This window comes from Equus przewalskii, chromosome 24 (genome assembly GCF_037783145.1).
Source record: "Equus przewalskii isolate Varuska chromosome 24, EquPr2, whole genome shotgun sequence".
In the NCBI taxonomy this organism is placed as follows: domain Eukaryota; kingdom Metazoa; phylum Chordata; class Mammalia; order Perissodactyla; family Equidae; genus Equus; species Equus przewalskii.
Genome location: NC_091854.1, coordinates 22,820,088 through 22,841,447, shown reverse-complemented (window position 1 = coordinate 22,841,447; position 21,360 = coordinate 22,820,088). Strand labels below are relative to the sequence as shown.

General features: G+C 40.1%; 1 protein-coding gene across 3 annotated transcripts in view; it reads right to left on the bottom strand.

Moving 5' to 3' along the window:
* ERICH3 (glutamate rich 3) overlaps positions 1-19,030 on the bottom strand; it is a 104,164-nt gene extending 85,134 nt beyond the window's left edge. For 2 of the 3 annotated variants that reach the window (XM_070592125.1, XM_070592126.1), the window contains exon 1: positions 18,421-18,539. In XM_070592125.1, coding sequence (XP_070448226.1) covers positions 18,421-18,524 — 104 coding nt within the window. In that variant the 5' untranslated portion in view covers positions 18,525-18,539. Of the gene's footprint in view, positions 1-17,958; positions 18,384-18,420 lie in introns of all 3 variants that reach the window. The other variant, XM_008525040.2, reaches the window with a different exon arrangement.
* Positions 19,031-21,360: the final 2,330 nt, after the last annotated feature.

The following is a 21,360-nucleotide window of genomic DNA, read 5'->3' as shown; positions in this document are numbered from 1 at the left end:
GAAAGTGATTAGCAAGGTATATCACAAGGGGTTAATAAAATGATTCATTTTATGAGCCAACATACAGAAGTATTTTTTTACCTACCTTTAATCCAGAAACTCATCTTTTGTATGCAATATTTGACCAAAGGGGCTCATATACCTGTTCAACTATTTCCTATCCCTAACAAAAAGAACATAAGGACTCTAGCAAATGCACTGACATTTTTCAGCAGCATTTCAATCAAAAAATTTTATGCAAGACGTCTCTTTACATTGCCACAAATGGAAAAGTTCAACTCACCTACCAATCTGGAAAAACTGGTTACACCATTTTATGCTCAACAGAATCAAGGGAGACAGGTGAATGAGCACGGTTTTATTACTAAAGTTGAGAAGCCTAATGGAGAGGTGCTTTGCATTTCAGAGGTCACTAAATCTGCAATTTGTAGGAGTTTGATAGCGTTCAAGGAGGGCCAATATCAAACCTCCACTGCAAAGGCAAGCTTCTAGCAATGACAGCCAGATAAAACATCTCCACAACTCACATATCAAGTCCTTGTACTGGGAAGTCAAGTTAAACAAATCACAGGATATTGTACCTTGATTAATATTATGTGATAATTCACAAGCAACAGAGCTCCTTCTCCTGACCCAAATGCTTCTCTTATTGTCCATCAGAAAAGATTTGCAAGAATCCACTGAATTCCAGTTTTATGAAGAAACTCATCACACTCAAGCCACCCAAGTCTAAGACTTTGAATCTCAACAAGAGTCTTAGCAAAAAAGTTAATAAAATCTAAATTGAAACAACTTCCCCCTAAAAAATGTCTGAAAGCAGCACCAATAACCAGAAAAGTAAAGGAAAATTAAACTATTTAGCTTTTATCACTAAAAATCGCATCTGTTATTTGCATGAGAAAACGTAGGAAATACATGACCAGACACCTTAACTCTTAAGAGGTGCAACAATTTTCCTGCAATTACTTAAGGCAAATAAATCTATATCAAACACTTCCTGCCCAAAATAAATTTGCTGAGATAAAAATAAAGGATGGGATTTGGGGGTGGAAGGCTTGAGGTCAAATTCTAATTCTACCCCTTTTGAGATTCACGCCCCTGGAGAATTCAATCTTCTTCCGTTTATAATTATCACCATGAAGTAAAATGCTGTGACTGCTTCCTGAAGAGGATGATCTAAGTTTGCTAGTCTGGAAATGTATTTACCTAGACCTGCTACATCATTGGGTTATAGAAATTCATATGTGGAAATGACCACATAAGGTCTAGCCAATTCCCTCACTTTATACTCCGGAAGCTGAGGTTCTTAAAGTAGGCATGGTTCATTGTAAACTCAGATCAAATGCCTTAAAAAGAAGATGCCAGAATGTCACAGGAATTCCCACAGAATTGTACCTATCCCTTCTCTAGGGTCCTTGTCTCGCTACCTTCCAGCAGAATTTCTTTCATCTATCGCTCTTTTTAGATTCATCTAAGATTCCTCCCCATAGCCCTCTCACAAGTTGTGCTATGGCACCATGCCCACAGTAAACACTCAGCCAATATTTGTTGAATGAATGAATACATCAGTTCATGGAAACAAAGCATACTGGTCCAATTCCTTGACACATAATCTTTTAAAAAAATCCATGTATAAGGATCATAACCTTTCTTCTGCTTGAGGATAACTGAAAATAGTCTATAACAAAATAGGTTCAAAAGCATGTTGCACATATTCTGGCTTTTTTTAAAATGCAGAATGCTCAGTGGGAATGATCATGCTGACAATGTTAGTTTTGTTGCTTTGTTTTTGTCAAATAAGTGCCTTTGCAGTGTGCTACAACACTGCATTAGAAGAAAAAGTTCCCTGGGAGGCAGAAAAAAAAAACCTTTTGAGGAAACTTGAAGAAAGACCAATACAGAAGAGCAATTGACATAAAGGTCAATTATTTTCTGACTCTTTAGAAGAGAACTCTTTGCCAACTAAAAGTGGACCATGAGGCTCTGCTGCCTGCCACTTCATAGAGGGTGACTGAACTGATATCATATAAATGATTTTATATTACATTCTTCATTCTTTTTATTTGCATCCAAACCTGACAGATCATCAGCAATTATGCTAAATATTGATTTACAATTTCTCTCAGCTTATTCTGACGATACGGCCAGATGAAAACCATATTATTTTATTTATAGCCCTAATATGATGGTTTGAAGTGACTAGTAAAAACAAAACTAGTCTCCAACTGTGCTGACTGCTGGCGAGATAGTTTTGCAATGTTCACAGATGAGGCAATAGGAAAACAGTACCTGGGGAGTCAGCAGGCCTGGGACCCACTAAGCTGGGCCAGTTCTCTAGAAGACGCAGTTTGAGCCTTCAAGCTCTTCTCTAGAGACATAAGAATTTCACATCATTGAACAGACAAAAAAAAAAAATTGTGGCCACTTTAAAAATATGCATTATTAGAAAAACAGTATCCAAACGAGAGGAGATAATGAGCCTGTTTGGAGGAAGAGTGATAGGAGGGAAAGTTCCAGAAACCAACAATTTTCACCACTAGTATTTACTGACCACTTACTTACTTTTTTCACAGTGCACAACGTCAACACTCTATATAACATGCACTGTATATTTTAATTCTCAAAACAAGCTGCAAAGTACTATTATTCTCCCCCTTCAGAGACGAGTAAACAGGTGTAGAGTGGTTAGATAACTGGCTCACAACTAGTTAAAGGCAGGTCCAGGGTTCAGATCAGGGACTGTTCTGTTTTAACCACTAAACTGGACTGTGCTGTATGAGGTACAGTCAATGGTCCCATAGAGCTCAGCCTGGAAAAGGAAAGACACGTAGGTGGTCAGGTAAGTGAATGGTTGACCTGGGAAAGATGCTAAGAAGGCAGAATCATCACAAACGATGAGTAAAAGTACAGAGAGGATATTTTGGCTCAATTAAAGGAAAATTGTTTAAAAATCAAAGGAGTGACCTGTAAGACCTCCCCAATGCTCCTGGGACTGGATGGTTTTCTGACAGCAGTGGAGAGATGTGTTTTTTTTGAGCAAGATTAGTTTTGAGCTAACATCCACTGCCAAGTCTCCTCCTTATTTTTGCTGAAAAAGATTGGCCCTGGGCTAACATCCATGCCTACATCCCTCTACTTCATATGGGATGCCTGCCACAGCAGGGCTTGATAATCGGTATGTAGGGCCGCGCAGGGGATCTGAACCAGCAAACCCGGGCCACCGAAGTGGAACACCACAAGGCCGGCCCCGTGCAGTGGAGATTTAAGGAGGGAAATGGCATGACTGGCTTTTTCTAACTCTCCTTTTAACACTGAAATCCTCCTGCTGTGTCTTGAGGAGGCAGAGTGTGGTAGTTGAGAGTTTGATCTCTCAAGTCTGATTTCCTGAGTTTGAATCTTAACTAGATTATTTAGTAGATTAGCAACCAGAGGCAAAGGGACTTAATGTCCCTGTGCCTTATATCTTCCTCTGAAAACAGAAATAGTAATGGTGCTTCTTCAGAGAGTCATTTAGAGTATTAAATAAGTCAATGTGTATAAAACACTTGGCAATTTACCTAGCACATAGTAAAGGCTCAATGAATGTAGGAAGTTATCATTGAGTACACACCTCCTCTCCCAACAATTTAAGCCCAAACTGAAGTAATACTATACCGATAAAACCAAATACTCCTTAAAGACTTCCACCATGAGTAATTTCTTCCCATATTTAACCTCCCCTACTGGCAAGAAAAACCTTCCTTAAGGAGGTTATGCTTAAAATCTATTTCTCCCTATTTGTTCTTCAACAAGTGGTTAATCATGACCCACTTAGGGAGAGGCTCATGTAAGTGTGAGCACCATCTTTCTGAAGATAGAAAGCAGGTTCCTTAACTATCGTTTCTCTATATTGTAAACCCTATGAGAACATTAGCTTTGTCCTGTTCACTAGGGCCTAGCATTCCAGTTACACAAAACAACACCCGGAACATAATTTTTGAATGTACAAATAAATAAATATGGTTCCTTTTGTAGATCCTAAAATTCTTTTCTAGTTGTCAATATCCATTTTGAGTTAACATTCAGAAAACTGCAGTCTTTTGGACCTGAAAAACCTCCATGTTATTCTACTTAGATATTCTGATATCCAGAGCTGGCTTATGTAAAATTAATAAGTAGGGAAAGATTGCTTTGCCAACACACCCAACCTTCCTTTCCTGTATCCTTTCTCACTCCTAAATGACAATCTTTCTGCACAGAGTACCATCTGGCAATGTCAGATTCTTCCTCCTCCTCCCCCTGCCTCCTTGTCCTATTTTTCCATATTCAGCTACTCTCAGGAAAGCAGTTGTCAGAATTGCTCAGTACACATGCTGAAATGCAGTTTAGGGGCAAGACGTTTAGTAGGGACCAACATCTGTGAAAGGAAGAATGTGGAAGCAGGACTGGGCAGAGGGACAATTCAAACTGCACACAGATCAAGCACAGCCTTGACCAGCCCAGAAGGGAACTCTGGAGCAAGTATTCTCCTCAGGTTGTCCAGCACCAGTCTGAAAGGGCCGAGCCTTTATATCCTTCCAGGCTGTCACCAATGAGGCTGTTCAAGAAGGAAGGTTTCCCTTGGACAAGGCCATGCTCTGGAGCTAAAGCAGACCCCGAAGGTGCTGACAGCTGGAGGATCTACAGACACATCTCCACACACGGGGATCTGGGTGGTGCCTCTCTGTGTCAATCACAGCACAGCATTCTTCTTGCGGGGATATTTATATTTTGACAAGATCAAATTCTTAATTCTAGGGCACAAGCTCTGATTATGAATTAGGAATCAGAAACTCAAGTTAAATGGTGACTTTGGGGAGCAGAGAATGCTTTCCGAAATCCAATTTGGAGGTAATCATCTTCTCTATTTCATAAAGATCTTAGCTGCTTTAACCACACTAATCCAAGTTAGAACACAAAATGTCACCAAGTAGTATAAGTATTGCCACTCCTTGATGTCACAACCGATTTCATTTGGGAAGTCCCTTTTTTTTCCCCTTCTCATAATCCAATCTGAAAATTTCTATGGTAACTCTCATTCAAATTACTTCTGAACAAAATTCAAATTTACTAAAAGAATTTTGAACTTTGATTCCATGTGCTTCTGGATGCTCATATTTCCCCAAACTAGTTTTATCTTCACATTTAATATTCAGCCCTTCTGCTGGGTCAGTGATAACCGTGTAGACAGCTCTCAGCATGGGGCTGAGCTATCGATGAACAATCAATAAATTCTTAAAGGGTCAGTCCTACCAGCCGTTGTGCACTTAACAAAAAATGGTGCTATGCTTTCTAAGTGTATTATTGAGGCTATCATATGAGGAAAAAAATTAAAATTATACTAAAGAATTTATGTCAAATGTCTGTCATTTATGTCCACCAAAGTTTAAGTTAGTTTCAGAATGCTAGTTCTTCTTAAAAAATCAGGCTTTTCTAATCATTTTCAAGACCATGTTACCAGTGGGTTACCCACTTACCTCCACCCTCTGGAATCAGAAAAATCTAGTTTAAGTCCTTTATTGCCACTTTTACTCTATGAGTTTCAACAAGTTGTTTAATCACTATTATCCTCAGTTTCCTCATCTGTAAAAGGGGGGAAATAAAAGTGCCTCACCCACAGAGCTTCCGTTAAGGATCAAACAAGATCACGCAATCAAGCATTTAATACAGTGTGGGGCACCATTAGCTGCTCTACTGTTTAGTAATGTTTTATCTTAAATGAGCCACATATACATTTACTTGTGCTCTGAGAGGGGTAAACACATCATGCTTTGAGATCACAGAGGAGGTATATCAAAGAGACTTGAGAGTAGAGGGACCATTCAAAACATCAGGAACAAAGTGAAGTCTGAGCCAGTAGAAGGAAATCTAACAAGTGCCAAGCCATGTGAGGGGGAGGTGAGGCAACTTGCATCAGGATTTTTCTAGAAAGAGGGACTATCATATGCAAAGTCCCAGGGACTAGAGAGCACCATGGTCCCTCTCTTTACTCTGTCCTTCTGCCAGACTCTCCTGCTGCCACAGGTGGAGCTCTTATTTCCATCCCTGTTGCATGCACACACGTATGCGTACACACACACACACACACACACACATACTTTTAGAGCCCCCATGGGAAACATGGAGGAACCCACTGTGTTTCAAAGGCCAGAGGATAAAACTAAGAAGAGAGTGCTCAGCACGTCTGCTGCCAGACAGGAAGGAGATTAATACAATTATTATATGCAAATACAGAGTACTCACCAGATAACAGGCCCTCTGCTGTTGTAAGGTTACAGAGCAGTATAAGCACAGTCCCTGCCCTCAATGCACTTACAATCCAACAAATGAATAATGGCAGGACAGTCTGATGGGCTACAATCATAACAGCTGACATTTACTGTGCCCGGCACACACGATCTCATTTAAACTTCAAAACATCCTATATTTATCAGGTTTTCACCCCGTTTCACAAATAAGTGAACTATGCCCACAAAAGACGAGTATCCCAGAAGAACTGAAATCTGAACCGCATCCTAAATGACAAGTCAAGTGTTGAGGGAGGGAGTAAAACGTGGATGGGTGATGATGGGACAGAGGTTCTGTCCAGACTCCTGCTAAGAAGTGGGAATGTCATATACAAAATGTCCCAGAGAGGGACATCACAAATTCCTGATGCTCAAGTTGAAACTTGTTAATTATTTACCACTGAATTAGTACAGCAAAAGGGAACTGCGTTCTAATAGTGTCATTAAATTGTCAATTAAGTCAGTCACCCATTATATGTCAAACAGGCTTAGTGGGCTGTGTTGGCTTAGAACTCTGATCACTCTTTATTTATACCTGATCTTGGGATGCAGTCTCTTAGAGATACAAAGAGCCCACTTAAAATTTAAAATAAACAAAAACAAAACATGGTCACCAAAGAAGTCAACACCAACAAAATTACTGTGTGTGTTGAGTGGGGAAGGGTAACACAATCAATCTCTTCAAAAATCTTCTCATTCTCCTAAAATGTAATTTTTACATACCAGAGTGAAATTTAAAATAGTAAAGACATCTGGTCAAAGCTTAAAGAGGTTGACTAAATTTTAAATGATCAATCACTAAGAAAAACAACCATAATATTTTCACCAGTCTTTCTACCATTTCTTAATGTCAAAGTAATGATGCAGCTTCCTGAGTTTATCCTGAATTCTCAAATTAGAGAAGAAGAATAAGCCTGAGAATATGCTGGAGAAGTACAAATGCTCTGGGTCATAGTTTTCAGTCTTATTAGATTTCTCAGTTATCCAGATCATCATTTCTTTAAAGGGGCAACCATACTTTTTGGATTATTAATAGATGGGTCAGTGTTAATTTACTTTTTAAAAATTCATGAATTTAAGAACAGGTTACCATTTAAAATAAATTAGTTTGATTAAACAACGTGATTTATGGACTGGGAACACATTCCCTGTCTTCCCTCGCAACTAGTTTGGGATATCTCTGCTTATTTTAAGTTGTATATTTTATGTATTTTTGGTTGATGTACTTTAAGAATTAAATCCTAAGACTTAAGATATGTTAACTAACCTTACTATAGTAACCATTTCATAACATATATGCATATAAAATCATCACATTGTACACTTTAGTGTTATTGGTCAATTACATCCCAATAAACCTGGAAAAATAAAACGAGGGAAAAAAATTTAAAAAGACAAGCAACATATGCTCTGCACAAAGGTCAAAATAAGTACACAACAGCTGCCATTCATTGAGTCTTTAATATGTACCAATGTTCCTGCAGAGAAGGTACTTATTAGCCCCATTTTTTGTTTTTTGTTTTTTTTTTTTCCTTTTTCTCCCCAAAGCCCCCCGGTACATAGTTGTGTATTCTTCGTTGTGGGTTCCTCTAGTTGTGGCATGTGGGACGCTGCCTCAGCGTGGTCTGACGAGCAGTGCCATGTCCGCGCCCAGGATTCGAACCGACGAAACACTGGGCCGCCTGCAGCGGAGCGCGCGAACTTAACCACTCGGCCACGGGGCCAGCCCCTATTAGCCCCATTTTTTGAAAGAGGAAAGTGCGGCACAGAGAAATTAACTTTCCCAAGTTCACATAAGACATGACTGAGATTCAAACCTACATCTTGCTAACACCAAAAATATTCCTCTTTCTACTACAGCATGCTTATTTCATAATTTTTTTATGGAACATTGATATTCCTTTTGGGATTTCATTCCTTTTCATTTAGAAGAACACAACAAAACAAGAAAGACAATTTTCAGACAGTTCCAATCCTTCAGACACTTCAAACCCATGTTTGTGCCTCCTTCGAAATGCTCTAAGCTCTGTTCACATTCCCCACTACAGTTCCTAAATTTCCTTGGGCCCTGTCTCCCAGCTTCCTTGCTCCCCATCAGAGGACTTTTGAGATCTGGTTCCTGATCCACACTCTTGAATTTGGCCCTGAAACTTCAGACTTTCCTTTTTTTTCTTCTCTGAGCCAATCTCCTCACCAAGGACTGGAATCTCAATAACACCTTTCACAGACTGCAGCCTTGGTTCAGCCTCACCTGCTCCCTAAGCCCACTTCCCGTTCTGGAAGATTCCAGCCTGGGTCAAAGCTCTAACCTCAAGTTTGACTGAGAGGAAAGAAGAAATTATAGGAAAGAAGAATTTAACAGTGATAACCTTTTACAAATCCCTGTGAATTGTGATGAAACAGTCATTTGCTGGCAGTTCAAGAAAGAGATTCCAAACCATTGATTTCAAGGAGAAGAAATATTCAAACTCACTCTTATAAAGGTCCAGGATATGAACAGAAATAAATCTGAAATTAATTTCTGACTTTGAATTGAAGGCAAAGATCTTTCAGTTAAAGAAGAAAAACCCTAGTATGTACACTTAGTGTTGTATCCAAGGTTCCAAAATATGAGCAAGGGACATTTAAGTTTAAATATCACTTAAAGATATTTAAGTTCCACATAAAGACAAAACCAAATTTGAAGTATTGACTTCTTAGGCCAGGCCAACTTTCTCTTGGTTTTATAGCACCCTTACCTGCTCCTAAGAACATGTCAGCTAAACAAGTAATGTTGTCTCCTCTCACTTATTCAAAATCACAATGGGCCCCTATTGCTCTGTCAATAATGATTGTAATTATAATACTGTGTTTTGAGAGTGTACTTTTTACTTTAAATGTTTTCAGATACATTATTTTATGTTTCTCCCCTCCTTCAAAACTCTTTCCCAAAATTAACCCCTCCGGGATGCCTTGTCTAATTAACCCAACTCTACACCTAGCTCAGAACTGAAAAGAAAACAAAAATCAGAAAGATTACACAGAATTTGCTTAGGGTCACACAGCAGCTATGAGGCAAATCTGAACTCAGACTTTCTAAGTCCAGAGCCAGACAGCTGATGATTAAAGCAGTGTGCTGGACACAGTTGACTGGCTACCAGAAGCCATTCCCAAACTCTTCTCCCTTGCCTATCTCCCACAGAAGTTGGAAAAGTCAAATACACTCTTTCCTGCTCTCCCTTGTAGTAGGAATGCTCATTGATGTGGTTCTGACCAACAGGATATAAAGGAAAGTCTGCTGGAAAGTTCTGGAAATGTTTTTCTCCCTTATTAAAAAATATCGTCTTTTCATCTGTCTTTTTCCTTTCTGTTTGGGATGATTTTATAAAGATACAATGCCTGAATCTAGGGTAGTCATCTTGCTACCATAAGGAAAAGACCAAGAAAATTGTAGAGATAAGGACCCAAGTCCTGATATTACAAATAAAAAAGAATCCTATACCTCCAGACTACCTCTCAAATAAATAACAAATATTGTCATGGCTTAAGCCTCTATTCATTTGGTTTTCTGTCCCTTGCAGTTGAACATATTCTAACTAGTACAATCCCCCTGCTGCCCAACGACAGAAAAGCTCAGTGAAGATCAGTGACTTCTGAAAGCTTTCTTAAAAACTCACTATTCATATTTTTTCAAGAACTCAAATGAATTTCTGGGACAAAGTAAGTGCTTAATATGGTAGCTTAGTGACTAGCATATAGTAGGCACTCAGCAAATATTAATTGAATGAATGAGCAAATGTACTCTTGGGACTTATCATAAGTGATCACTAAGATAGGAGACATATGTCAGCAATTGTTAAGCTAAATTCAGGGCATAGTCCTAGGGGCACATGGAGGAGCAAAATATGTAGAGAGGTGTGGCCTCCAGCCACAAAGAGCTTGCGGTTTATAAGGGAAATTGAAGACAACCAGAACGCTATGAGGGAAGCGCCCACATGGTGCTGGCTGGTGCAGCTTGAAAAACAGTAGTCTTAGAAATGGCTTTTCAAACAGTATAGCTTTGTCAGTATAGCTTTAAAAATAGGAATAATCCACAGGAAAATGGGGAAGAAAGAAAATGACAAAAACGCTAACTATGATTGTTTGTGGATGGTAGAATTTCAAGCAAGTTTTGTTTTCCTCTTTGTATTTTTCTGCTGAAAGTAGAAATTTTCAAAATACAGATAAGTACAAAGAGGAAACTAAAAACCACTTGCATCCTTAGTGCCCAGAGATTTGCAATCCCTGCTAAATCAATTATTCTAATTTACAAGAGATTATTTTTATTTGAATCTAAACAACAGAAACAGTATTATTGTAAATATCTTGGAGCAAGCTATGAAGAACAACAACTTCTTAATATGAGAGCCACATAATATTCACAAATATGAAATATTACAATCCATGGCATACAGAGAATGCCAAATTAACTGCTACTATAAAATACTATGATTCAATTCAATTTAAAATCCTTAGTTTTTAATGCTGTTTCATAACTACTATGTGCAATTTATATTGTCTGTTTAGCTCCCTGCTGTTTCTTCCCTTGCTTCAATATCTTGCCTGAAGAATTTTCATTAATTTATAAATGTTTATTACTATTATAAGAAAATAATAGCAGTCACAGAAAAATGGATCACCAGCTTAAAATGTTCAATTTTCTATCTCAACCAGTGTCAGACACTGAGAGGTGGGGAGTAATTTGATTACTAACCAGACTTAACAAAAGAAAAGTTTAATACTTACCAGTGGAGAGCATTGACTTATTATCTTAACTGCTTCTCTTCGCTAGTCCTTGAATGATATTTTCTGTCTGCGTTGATTTTCATCTCCCTTTTGAACTTTTGGCTTCCAATCTCCACTCCTCATGACTCTCATATTGTTAAATCATTTATTTGCAATGACCCTGCATTTCTCACAAAAACCATCTTCGGTTTTTGCAGGACCAGGTAATGAAGAGCATCAGCAGTGGCAGACGAATCGTATTCGTTTGTTAGAGCTGCCATAACAAAGTACCATAGACCAGGTGGTGTAAACAACAGAAATTTATTGTCTCATAGTTCTGGAGGCTAGAAGTCCAACATCAAGGTGTCAGCAGGGTTGGGTTCTTCTGAGAGTCCTGAGTGCAGAGACTGTTCCAGGCCTCTCTCTTTGGCTTCCAGATGGCTATCTTCTCCCCGCATCTTCACATGGTCTTTCTGTGTGTATGTGTCTGTGTCCTAACCTCCTCTTCTTATAAGAACACCAGTCACATCGTTTTAGGGCGCACCCACCAACCTCATTTAATCTTAATTACGTCTTTAAAGACCTTACCTCCAAATACAATCACATATGAGGTACCGGGAGTTACAATTTCAACATATGAGTTGGGAGCGGGGGACCCAATTCAGTCCATAAAATAGGTGTAACCAGAAGGGCGACCAATTTAAGTACATAGCATGGATTCAGAAAGAAGAAACAAAGGGCTGCACAGGAACTTTCCTGGGTACATAGAAATCCAAACTGCCACACTTGGACTCTGAATTATCTGTGCTGGCAAACAGAAAAGGATTATTGCTGATCCATCAAAAAGAGGAACAGACACCTTCAGGATCCTACCTCATTTCATGTAGGAAGTTGGGATGGAAAAGCATCAATCCAGAAAGGCAAGCTCTCTGGTGAATTACTTTACTCTAGATCTATTTTCTGACACAACAATTGGCAGCAATGATGTTGCCAATGACGGCTGTATTCCCTAATTGGGGCTCTTGCAGGAAAAGGTGATTTAGAGGTTCTGGCTAGTGAAGAACCAAAAGGCTTCTGCTCAGCTGGAAATCAGGGTCCTGTCTTACATTTGCGTTCACTTTTTTAGTCAGCACAAGATGCAAATGTACTATATGGTCAAAAATGTCCCTAAAAATTATTAATTTAACCCATAAAGTACAATACACATGATTTTGTCTATACCAAACTATTCAGTAATTCTTTGTATGCTGAAGTTTGAGAACCACGGAGCTAGGCCGAAGCCAAAAACTAAAGAGAAATCAAAATGCAGTGTCTACACACTCAAATAATTCTCCTTTGAGGGCACTACACAAGTCTTATTCAATGCAATCAGGACCAGTAGTTGATCACTTAAACACAACACTAAGTTAATGAGGTAACTATATATAAATACATTTACCTTAGTTTATTTTAATGGAAAGCATAAATATATGTCTGCTCACTAATTTTTTTTGTAGTGCCAAGGATTTTACTTTAATGTGACTCAACTGATTGCCCTCTTTCCTTATCCTTTTCTTTAATATAAATCATACTCAGAATATATCATTTGGGATTTCAAGTTTAGGGAAAAGTGACAAAGAGACTTGCAAACCAATATGAAAGTTGAATCCCAGATTTTTTTCTTTTTTATAAATTTTACCCCCATCTAATTTGACAGTTTTTTTAAAACTGATAGACATCTCTGGAATCATTCCAAAGCATACAGTATTTTCAACTATTTGTTTGGGGAAGTGAGTAAGCCATTGGAGGGACAGATCCAATAATTCAATCTGCGTACTGCTTCTCTTGGTCTGTGCCAAAATTAGTAACTAAAATTTAAAAGATTATTTTAGTACAGTCTTCCAGAATCTGAAGTTTTCATTGAAAACGATATTTCTGGAAATTCAAAGTCTCAAAAATACATAAACACCCCAGGTCCAGATTATTTGAGGCTGACTTTAGCATTGAAAATTGGGTCAGAGAAGTTTTATTTTTCTCATCTCCCTGAAAAACTTTTACATATTTATTAATAATCAAAATAAGTTGGGGGAGTCTGCACTTCTCCCAGTTAAAGATGCCTTTCATCAGCAGAGACGGGGAGAAAGGAAGTGGAACGCCATAGCAGACTGCATCTGACTGCACCTGTTCTCCAAACCAGAAGTGTATAAACTGGGACATGTCACCCTGGGGACACCCAAAGACTTTCCTAGGGGAACTCAGGCAAGGATAGTGTTAGGGGCATCAATTTCTAGACACTCAAGTTTCCTTTGTACTCTCCTAAAACTGATCTGCCTGCAAATGCACTTCCAGTCATGCTGATCCCCCTACTCTTCACTTTTATAATCATCTTTCTGCTTTTACAACAGAAAGGCACACCTCTCACCGTCTGGCATCCTATTCAGTGCATTGGACTTATAAAAACATATGAAAAACAAAGGGACAATTTAAAGTATTGTATAGATGTTGATACAACACACATGTTTGCAACAAATGTGACTGCAAGGAGTTTCCAATCCTTTGCTTTCAACACAACTAAAGGAGGATATAATTGAGTCGTCCTTTGAAAGATCAGAACCTCGAATACACTTTTTGGTGATAGATCCCTACGTGATATTTGGCACATAACTCTGAAGGCATTCAAAGAATTGAGTGGTGTCGCATAACAAATCTGTTCCCATTTTCAACTACTTATTTGAAAAGGTTTGTTAATTGAAGGGATAAGAGAAGACATCATATCTATTGAAAAAAGAGCAGAATCTGTAACAAAATTATCAGATAGGAAGTCAAGACAAATGAGCACATTTGATTCACCTCTTTTAACCAGAAACAATTCACTCCTTAATGGTAAGTTGTTACTATTTAACAGGAGGGTGAACAGAAACTATCCAATTGAATTCAAATATTTAATGACTTCAAGTCCGAAATTCTGTGTGACAGAGATAATTTTGAAGGTGGGAGTGAGTGGTGAGCAACAGACAAGAATGCTGCTACAGCGGTACACACTACTGCTGTTTGCCAACTGAGAGAGCAGAGACACCACAGTAACTCTAGTTAACATCCATCACCACACATGGTTACAAAGTGTTCATTTTCTAACTGGAAGTTTGTACCTTTTTACCACCGTCCCCCATTTTGTTCACCTCCCACCCCCTGGCCTCTGGCAACCACTAGTCTTTTCCCTGTGTCGATTAGTTGTGTTTTTATGGTTGGTTGGTTGGTTTTTGCGAGGAAGATTGGCCCTGAGCTAATATCTGTGCCCATCGTCCTCTATTTTACATGTGGGATGCCTCCACAGCATGGCTTGATAAGCAGTGTGTAGGTCAGTTCCCAGAATCCAAACCCAAGAACCCCAGGTGTCGAAGTGGAGGGCGCAAACTTAACCACCACAGCCACCGGCGGCCCCTCGATGAGTTTTGTTTGTTTAGATTCCACATATAGGTAAGATCATTTTTGTAGTGATCATTTCACAACATATACAATATCGAATCACTATGTTGTACACCTGAAACTAATATAATATGTTAATAATGTCTCAACTTTAAAAACTTAAAAAACACCACATTGGATCCAAAAAAAGAGGGAGCCAGAAACAAAGTGCAATGGGCACTCCAATTATAAATGACATGGTGGGCTTATAATTTTTTGTCACTTCTGGATACACATATCTGCTACCTAAAAATTGACAGTTTCACTTACAGCAGCTTTTACTCTGCCTTCGATGAAGGAGGACTGAGTGATCAGGGAGTACTCAGGATGTGTTCATTCTCTCTGTACCACACTGCAGTATACTCTGTCACCACAGAAGCACTTGTGTAAAAAGTGTAAATTAATAAGTGTAAACAAAAAAAAAGTTTTTAAACCTTGGAATAACATTTCCAAACGTACAACACCTTCTGTATTTTTATGTTGTCATAAACTATAATGCTCCCCATTTTTCCAGTTCCTCAAAGCAAATTTACAGACGAGTGTGACTATCTCTACTTAGAGCTCAGCGTATCCTTCAAACAAGAGGCCGACTTCACACGGATCCAGTGGCGGTCCTTTGAAGGAGTCAGAAGAGCCAGATCATTTTATCCTCATGCATGACTGAGGGATATAAATTCCCCATTCCTTCTCTAGGACTAGTGCACAAGCCACAAACACACGCACAAACAAATCACAACTCGGGGTGAGACTGAGCAAACCAGAGGGACTATCAATTGAAATTTTCCATTCTGAAACAATTTCATTAAAGATGGCGGTGCCAGAAACGGTATTGTATAGTCGACTTCCTGCAAATTACAATGCAGCTCAGATTCAAAGTCTATTATAATCTTTGGCAGAAGTTTTTAAGATCATTTTTATTTACTCCAAACTCTAGCTGAACAAAGTCAACACAGCTCTTGCAATTTTTGTGTCAAGTGTTTCATGTTGTAATTAAGCAAGCAGTGAACTCAAAGGAAGCACCAAGAGAAAGCATTAGGGCATCCCTTGTTAATGGGTGGAATTTCAGGGATTTCAAGTTTGTCTGATTGTACAACTGCACTTTATTACCACTTTATCCTTAAGATGGAATAAGTACAAACTGCTTCAGTAATGATGGAAAAGCTTTCTCAGCTTTAATGAAACCTTTTATTTGCTACTGAAACTTTTATTATTTCCAAATGGTAGCGTAGGCAAGAAAAATAATCACTCCTTATACTGAGGGAAAACTGTAGCAATTTGAATAATTTGGTTCCTGAGTGAATTTTAAGGCATTTAGAGTTGTTACGTTTATTGTGTTCATTTGTTTTTGATGGCCTAAAACAAAAAATATAAACACACTATTATAAAATTATTTTCTAATTAGGTATCAAAATACTAGGTAGTTATGTACAGCTGTCACCTGCGAGATGTTGGTCTGATTTGGATACGACTTTTTATGTATTTGGGGCTCCTCACGTCTCAGCTGTTGACCACGGGAGGCAATGTAGTGCAACGGTTAAGCCCACAGGCTCTTTGCACTCCAGCCCTGACCCCTCCTATCTGGGAGACCTTTAGAAATTTCTCAGTCCTCAGTTTCCTTATCTGTGAAAATAAGGGTGACTAGAACGTGCCTCGTGGAAGAGGTGGGGAGATTAAATGAGGTATTTCACGTAAAACATTAGACTAGAACCTGGCACATCGTAGGCACCTGATAAATGTTTTTTGGTTTTCATATATGAAATATGGTTTTCACACGTGAATACTACATCCAGCTCTAGACTGGCTGCATCACCGGGCCACACCATTCATTCAACAAACATCTGTTGAGCTTTCCTTTATGCATGACACTCTGCTAGGCAAACAGGGCGCAAAGATGAATGAGATTGATGCCTAATCTCCAGGAGCTTTCAATTTTAGTGCAAACTTACTGCTGTTATATTAATATCTTTCTTGAAGAGTACCAGGAAGCATCCTCTTTCACGAGATCACAAATTTTCCTTTTTCCCATGAGCTAGGAACTAACAGCTTCAGAAAAATTTCACTTCAGTTTCTGAAATCTTAATCACGCGCAATTTAATAAGCAGCTACAGGTTTTTCCACATTCTAAAATAGACGATTAAATGGTCTAATCAGATTCTAACTTAGCCAAAAACTTGAAAAACACAGGAAGACAACCATGACTGACACATTCATTTTCCCAAATGTGGACATCCCGCAAACAGCAGCTGTAGAAAAATAGTGCTATTTACATCTCACATGGCCCCCGGCTAACTAAAACTGCACAGGAGTTCAGCATTGCAGGCTTAAAACACCTAAACTAAATTCAATCTGAGATAAAAGAAGCAGCTTGTGTAGTCATAGTTATGTGACTTTCCAAAAAGTTCTCAAACTGACTTCCAACATGGCCCCTTAAATGCTTTTAGTTTTTTCAAACACTTTCTCGTTTATGTCATTATGCTCACAGAACTCATTAAAAAATAAAATCTCTCTTTGACTGTAAATCCGAAGCATAACGACTAACGTGGTATTTCAGACATCACAAACTCCAAGTGATCTTAAATATGTTGTCCTCTGCTAATTTGCTGCTCTTGAAAATGTGCAATAAATTCAATTTAAAAGGAAAGCATCTTCAAATTAGTTGCAAGATCAACTAGGATATTATCATAATTAAAAAAACATCTAATATGCATTACATTGTTTAATTCAGAAGGAAACTGGATATTCTCCCTTCCAAGGAAAGGACCAAGACCTTTTTTGTTTTTTGCAACAGCCAATAATGACCGAGTTAACTTTCTAGAATAGATTGAATAATTGCCAAAATATGTCTTCTGAGGAGTCATCCTGCCCAAAGCAACGGGAGATCCTGTGTAAACACACAGGCACAGGACTCCTTCCTTCTCTCCTTCCTTTGCTGTGTCACACCACCTTCCCTGGTCAAAATATTTTCAAAGGCCCCCAGGATCCTTTTGAGATTGGGCAGAGTAAGAATCTTGAAATAAGGGGCACTCCTCCCAAAGAAACCTCCCTCAACTTTAAATCTACTCACACCTCCTTTTATGCCAGTCGCCACAATGACGAATGCTTATTTTCGTGACCTCTACCCTTGCATTTAAACACATATGTTCCACACCACAGGATCCTCTCGATCTCAGCTAACGTCCCTGCTTAATGTATGCGTTTTTCACATCCATTTTTTAATCCTTCCAGGGTGAAAATTTCAAAAGGGGCGAACGTCGGTGAGAGAAGCGAGGAAGGGGAGGGAGGAGATGCGAAGCCTGGGATTTCTGCCATCCTCGCTGCAACCTAGAATCCGTATTCTTTTTCTCCTCTCACCAGCCCCCGCCCCGCGCTCCCCTCTCGCCCCTTCCCTCCGCAGCAGGAGGGAGGAGGGGCCGCTGGCTGGAGCCACCAGCTGCTGCGGCGTGGACCAGCTCCCGTTGTCACTTACCCAGCGGGGTGAGAATGGCTCATTTTTGCAGGATCCCTTTTGGACCCCGCGGCAGGTGCGGAGGGTGGGTGGGTGGGACCCCGTGCACGCTGGCGCCACGACAGTCGCGCTCGCGGGTGGCTCCGCACTGCGGTCGCCTGGGTGCCGGACACCTGGGTTGGGCCGCCGCTGCCCTGAGCTCCCGGGCTGCTCACGGCCTCGCGGCCGCCCGGCCCCCACCCGCTGATGGTATCCACAGCCTTCCGGTTGCTAAGAGAGGAGGGAGTCAAGCGCAGAGGTTCTGGAGAAGCCCAGGCGCTTCTGGAACAGAGCCGGGGGAAGCTGGAAGTGAAGCTCAGCTTCCAGCCCTTTTTCTGGGTCCCAATGTGGGAAGAGACCCAGGCCGGCCCCTGTTCTGTTGCTTGGAGCGTGGGATCCCCAGGCACCTGTAATCAGAAAACAAGCAAACACACACACACACACCTGTTCAGGCTGGTGTGCTTCCTGCTAGGCCCTGGGGAAGGAAGGGCTGGGTAGTGGCTGGAGGTAAGGGAATAAGGGCTGGGAGCAGCTGCAGTGTGATGCATTCCTTACCAGTTGTAAAACAGAGCTTAGACTGCAAGTTCGAGGGGAAGAAAGAAGTCTTTCTCAGTCTGCTTTAGGTTTTGATTTTGTTTCTGCATCTGCAAGGCATTGCAATTGGTTCATTTCCTCCTTGCAAAATCCCCATCCTTGCTCCTAGCTGATATCCCCACTCCCAGCAGGCAAGGCGGACAGTTCTGACATTCAGAAGGTGGGGAAGATGCTGTTACTCAGTAAAGCATGCTGGAATGGTACTTGTATCTAAATCCAGTCTGTAGAACGCACAGCTTAAATGAAGAGGCCTGGATTTAGATGAGAAGGCCTTGGTGTGGATGGAACTTAAAGCACTGGATTCAGATGACCTATTCCTAGTCTTGTTCATACTTTGTCAGAGTTTTTGCTGGGTGACTTGATCACCGGCCTCAAGTTCCTCACGTGTAAGTGATGAGTTGGACACATCCGAGGTGACTGAGCTCTACATGGATCTCTATTCTAGCTCAGCCACACTTACAGGGGGAAAGGTGTCACCTCATTTATGGCATTCTGCTTTCCCACACATCATAAAGGCCCATTGAGCATGTCAGAGTCCAGTCTCCTGTGCTTGACGTTCAAGGCCCTTCATCATCTGTCCCCAGCATCGTTCATCAGTCACACCTGTGACCACTTTCTCCACTTCTGCTACCCGAAATTCTATCCCTCTAATGGGAACATACTTCCACCCTTGAATACCTGACAAGTTTCTATTCATCCTTCAATATTTAGCTGAATACTACCTTCCTTGAGGTGCCCAGGTGTGTTGATGAGTCCCACCTCTGGGGCCCCACTCTGCCTGGACATACTTCAATTTTACACTCATCCACCTGTACGACACTTGCTGTTCCCTGGCTTCTTTTTCTACTTGAACATGAGCTCTTCTATTTCACATTGTACACTTATTTTATTTTTCTCTATTCTCAGAAGCAAACAGCAGTTCAACCAATGTTTGAGTACAAATGAAGGAAAAAAAAATCTCTTTCAAGGTGGTAGCATTTTGTCCAGTTCTTATTAAATCTTCTCCCCAGCCTGTCATTGAGTGCTTGCTAACTGTTCATTATCTCATTTAATCTTCATCTCTCCTTTATGAGGCAGCTTTTCTCCTTCATTTCAGAGCTATCCAAACAAAGACTCAGAGAAGTAATTATTTTGCCTGAAGTCTATAATAACTCCTAAGTGGGAAAACCAGGATTCAAATCCAAGCCTGTCTGATTCCAAAGCCTGTGTTTTTAACAATTACAACATTCCTTTTCCCATAACTCTTGTGAATTGCTGCAAATGTCATATTTTATATACTATCAGATTTTCTGACCTGAAAGAACAGAGCCATCCCGGGGGTGGGGGCGGGGAATAGGGTTTTAGCTCAATAGCTTAGATCTTGAGACTGAGGTTAAGGCTGCTTTGAGGACCAGATGGCTAGAGCGAGAAAGAGGCAGAGGTTATCAAAGAAGGAAGATGTGATGTGTGAAAGTGGCATCTTATGCTTAAACCACGAAGCCCTGTAGATACCTAATCATAGTGCAGCTATAAATGGGACCTGAGCCAGTTCCTCCCGCTCTATGTCTGCCCCCACTGACTGTGGTCCCCATTTGAGGGTGTCCTTAATGCTCATTGTAACTGGATTTCACCTGGATAAAAATTGGGAGGGAGGGAGGAGGGACAAGAGAGAGACATGATAATTTGCCCAAGTGCTGCCAACCCCTAAGAATAGTGTAAATAATATAATCTTATATAGGTGCTAGTTGTTACATATTAATTCATTTGTGCAAATAGAAAATGGTATTCTCTCGCTCGTGGAATGAGAAAGGAAATTAAAATACACTATTTAGATACTCAGAATTCTGTAGAAAAGAATCGCTGGCACTTAGCAGACAGCGAGGTACCCTCAGCAGCATGTATTAATTCATAAATGGGGTTTGAGTTCTCCACCCCTGTGAGCTGCACAATTTCACATCCCTGATGAAAACTGCAAGGAAGCTACTAATTTTCACTTCAGAAAATGCTCACTGTGAAAATGTATCGGGAATTTAGCCAGAAGGAATTTTTATGTTAATTTTTAGTATGGAGACAGAGAAAGGGGAAAAAGAAAAAAACTAAATTAACTATTTCAGAGACCAAATAGTGACTGGAGAGATTTTCATTTTCTCACAGGAAAACAAGTCCCCAGATGTCCCCAGTTGTACCAAAAATTTGTAAAAGGACTTCTATTTTGTAGAAAGACCTGTGGAGTTGGGGTTTGGGGACAGGAGACTGACAGAAGTAGGAGGGGAGAAAAGACAAGGACCCCTCCTATGATGCTGATGGGATCTCTGCTTTGGTTGAACAGGAGCCAGACTTAGTAATCACAGATCTAAACAGTCAGTGATCACCTCCTAGGTCAGGGGTGGACAATCTATGGTCTGTGAGCCAAATCCAGCCCACTGCCTGTTTTCATATAGTCCACAAATGAAGAATGGTTGCTACATTTGTAAATGGTTGGAAAAAAATCAAAAGAAGAATAACATTATATGATACATGAAGATTACATGAAATTCATGTCAATATCCACAAATAAAGTTTCATTGGAACACAGCCACACCCATTTGTTTATGAATTATCTGTGCCTGCTTTCATGCTACAATGGCAGAGTGGAGGAGTAGTTGCAGTAGTGACCTTATGGCCCACAAAATCTAAAATACTTACTCTCTGGGCCTTTACAGAAAAAGTTTACTGACCCCAGGCCTAGATTGTCACCACAATCGGAGAGGCAATTTCCCCATGTCCTTTGAGAACAGATAACACATCTTTCACCCTTTTATCCCTAACACC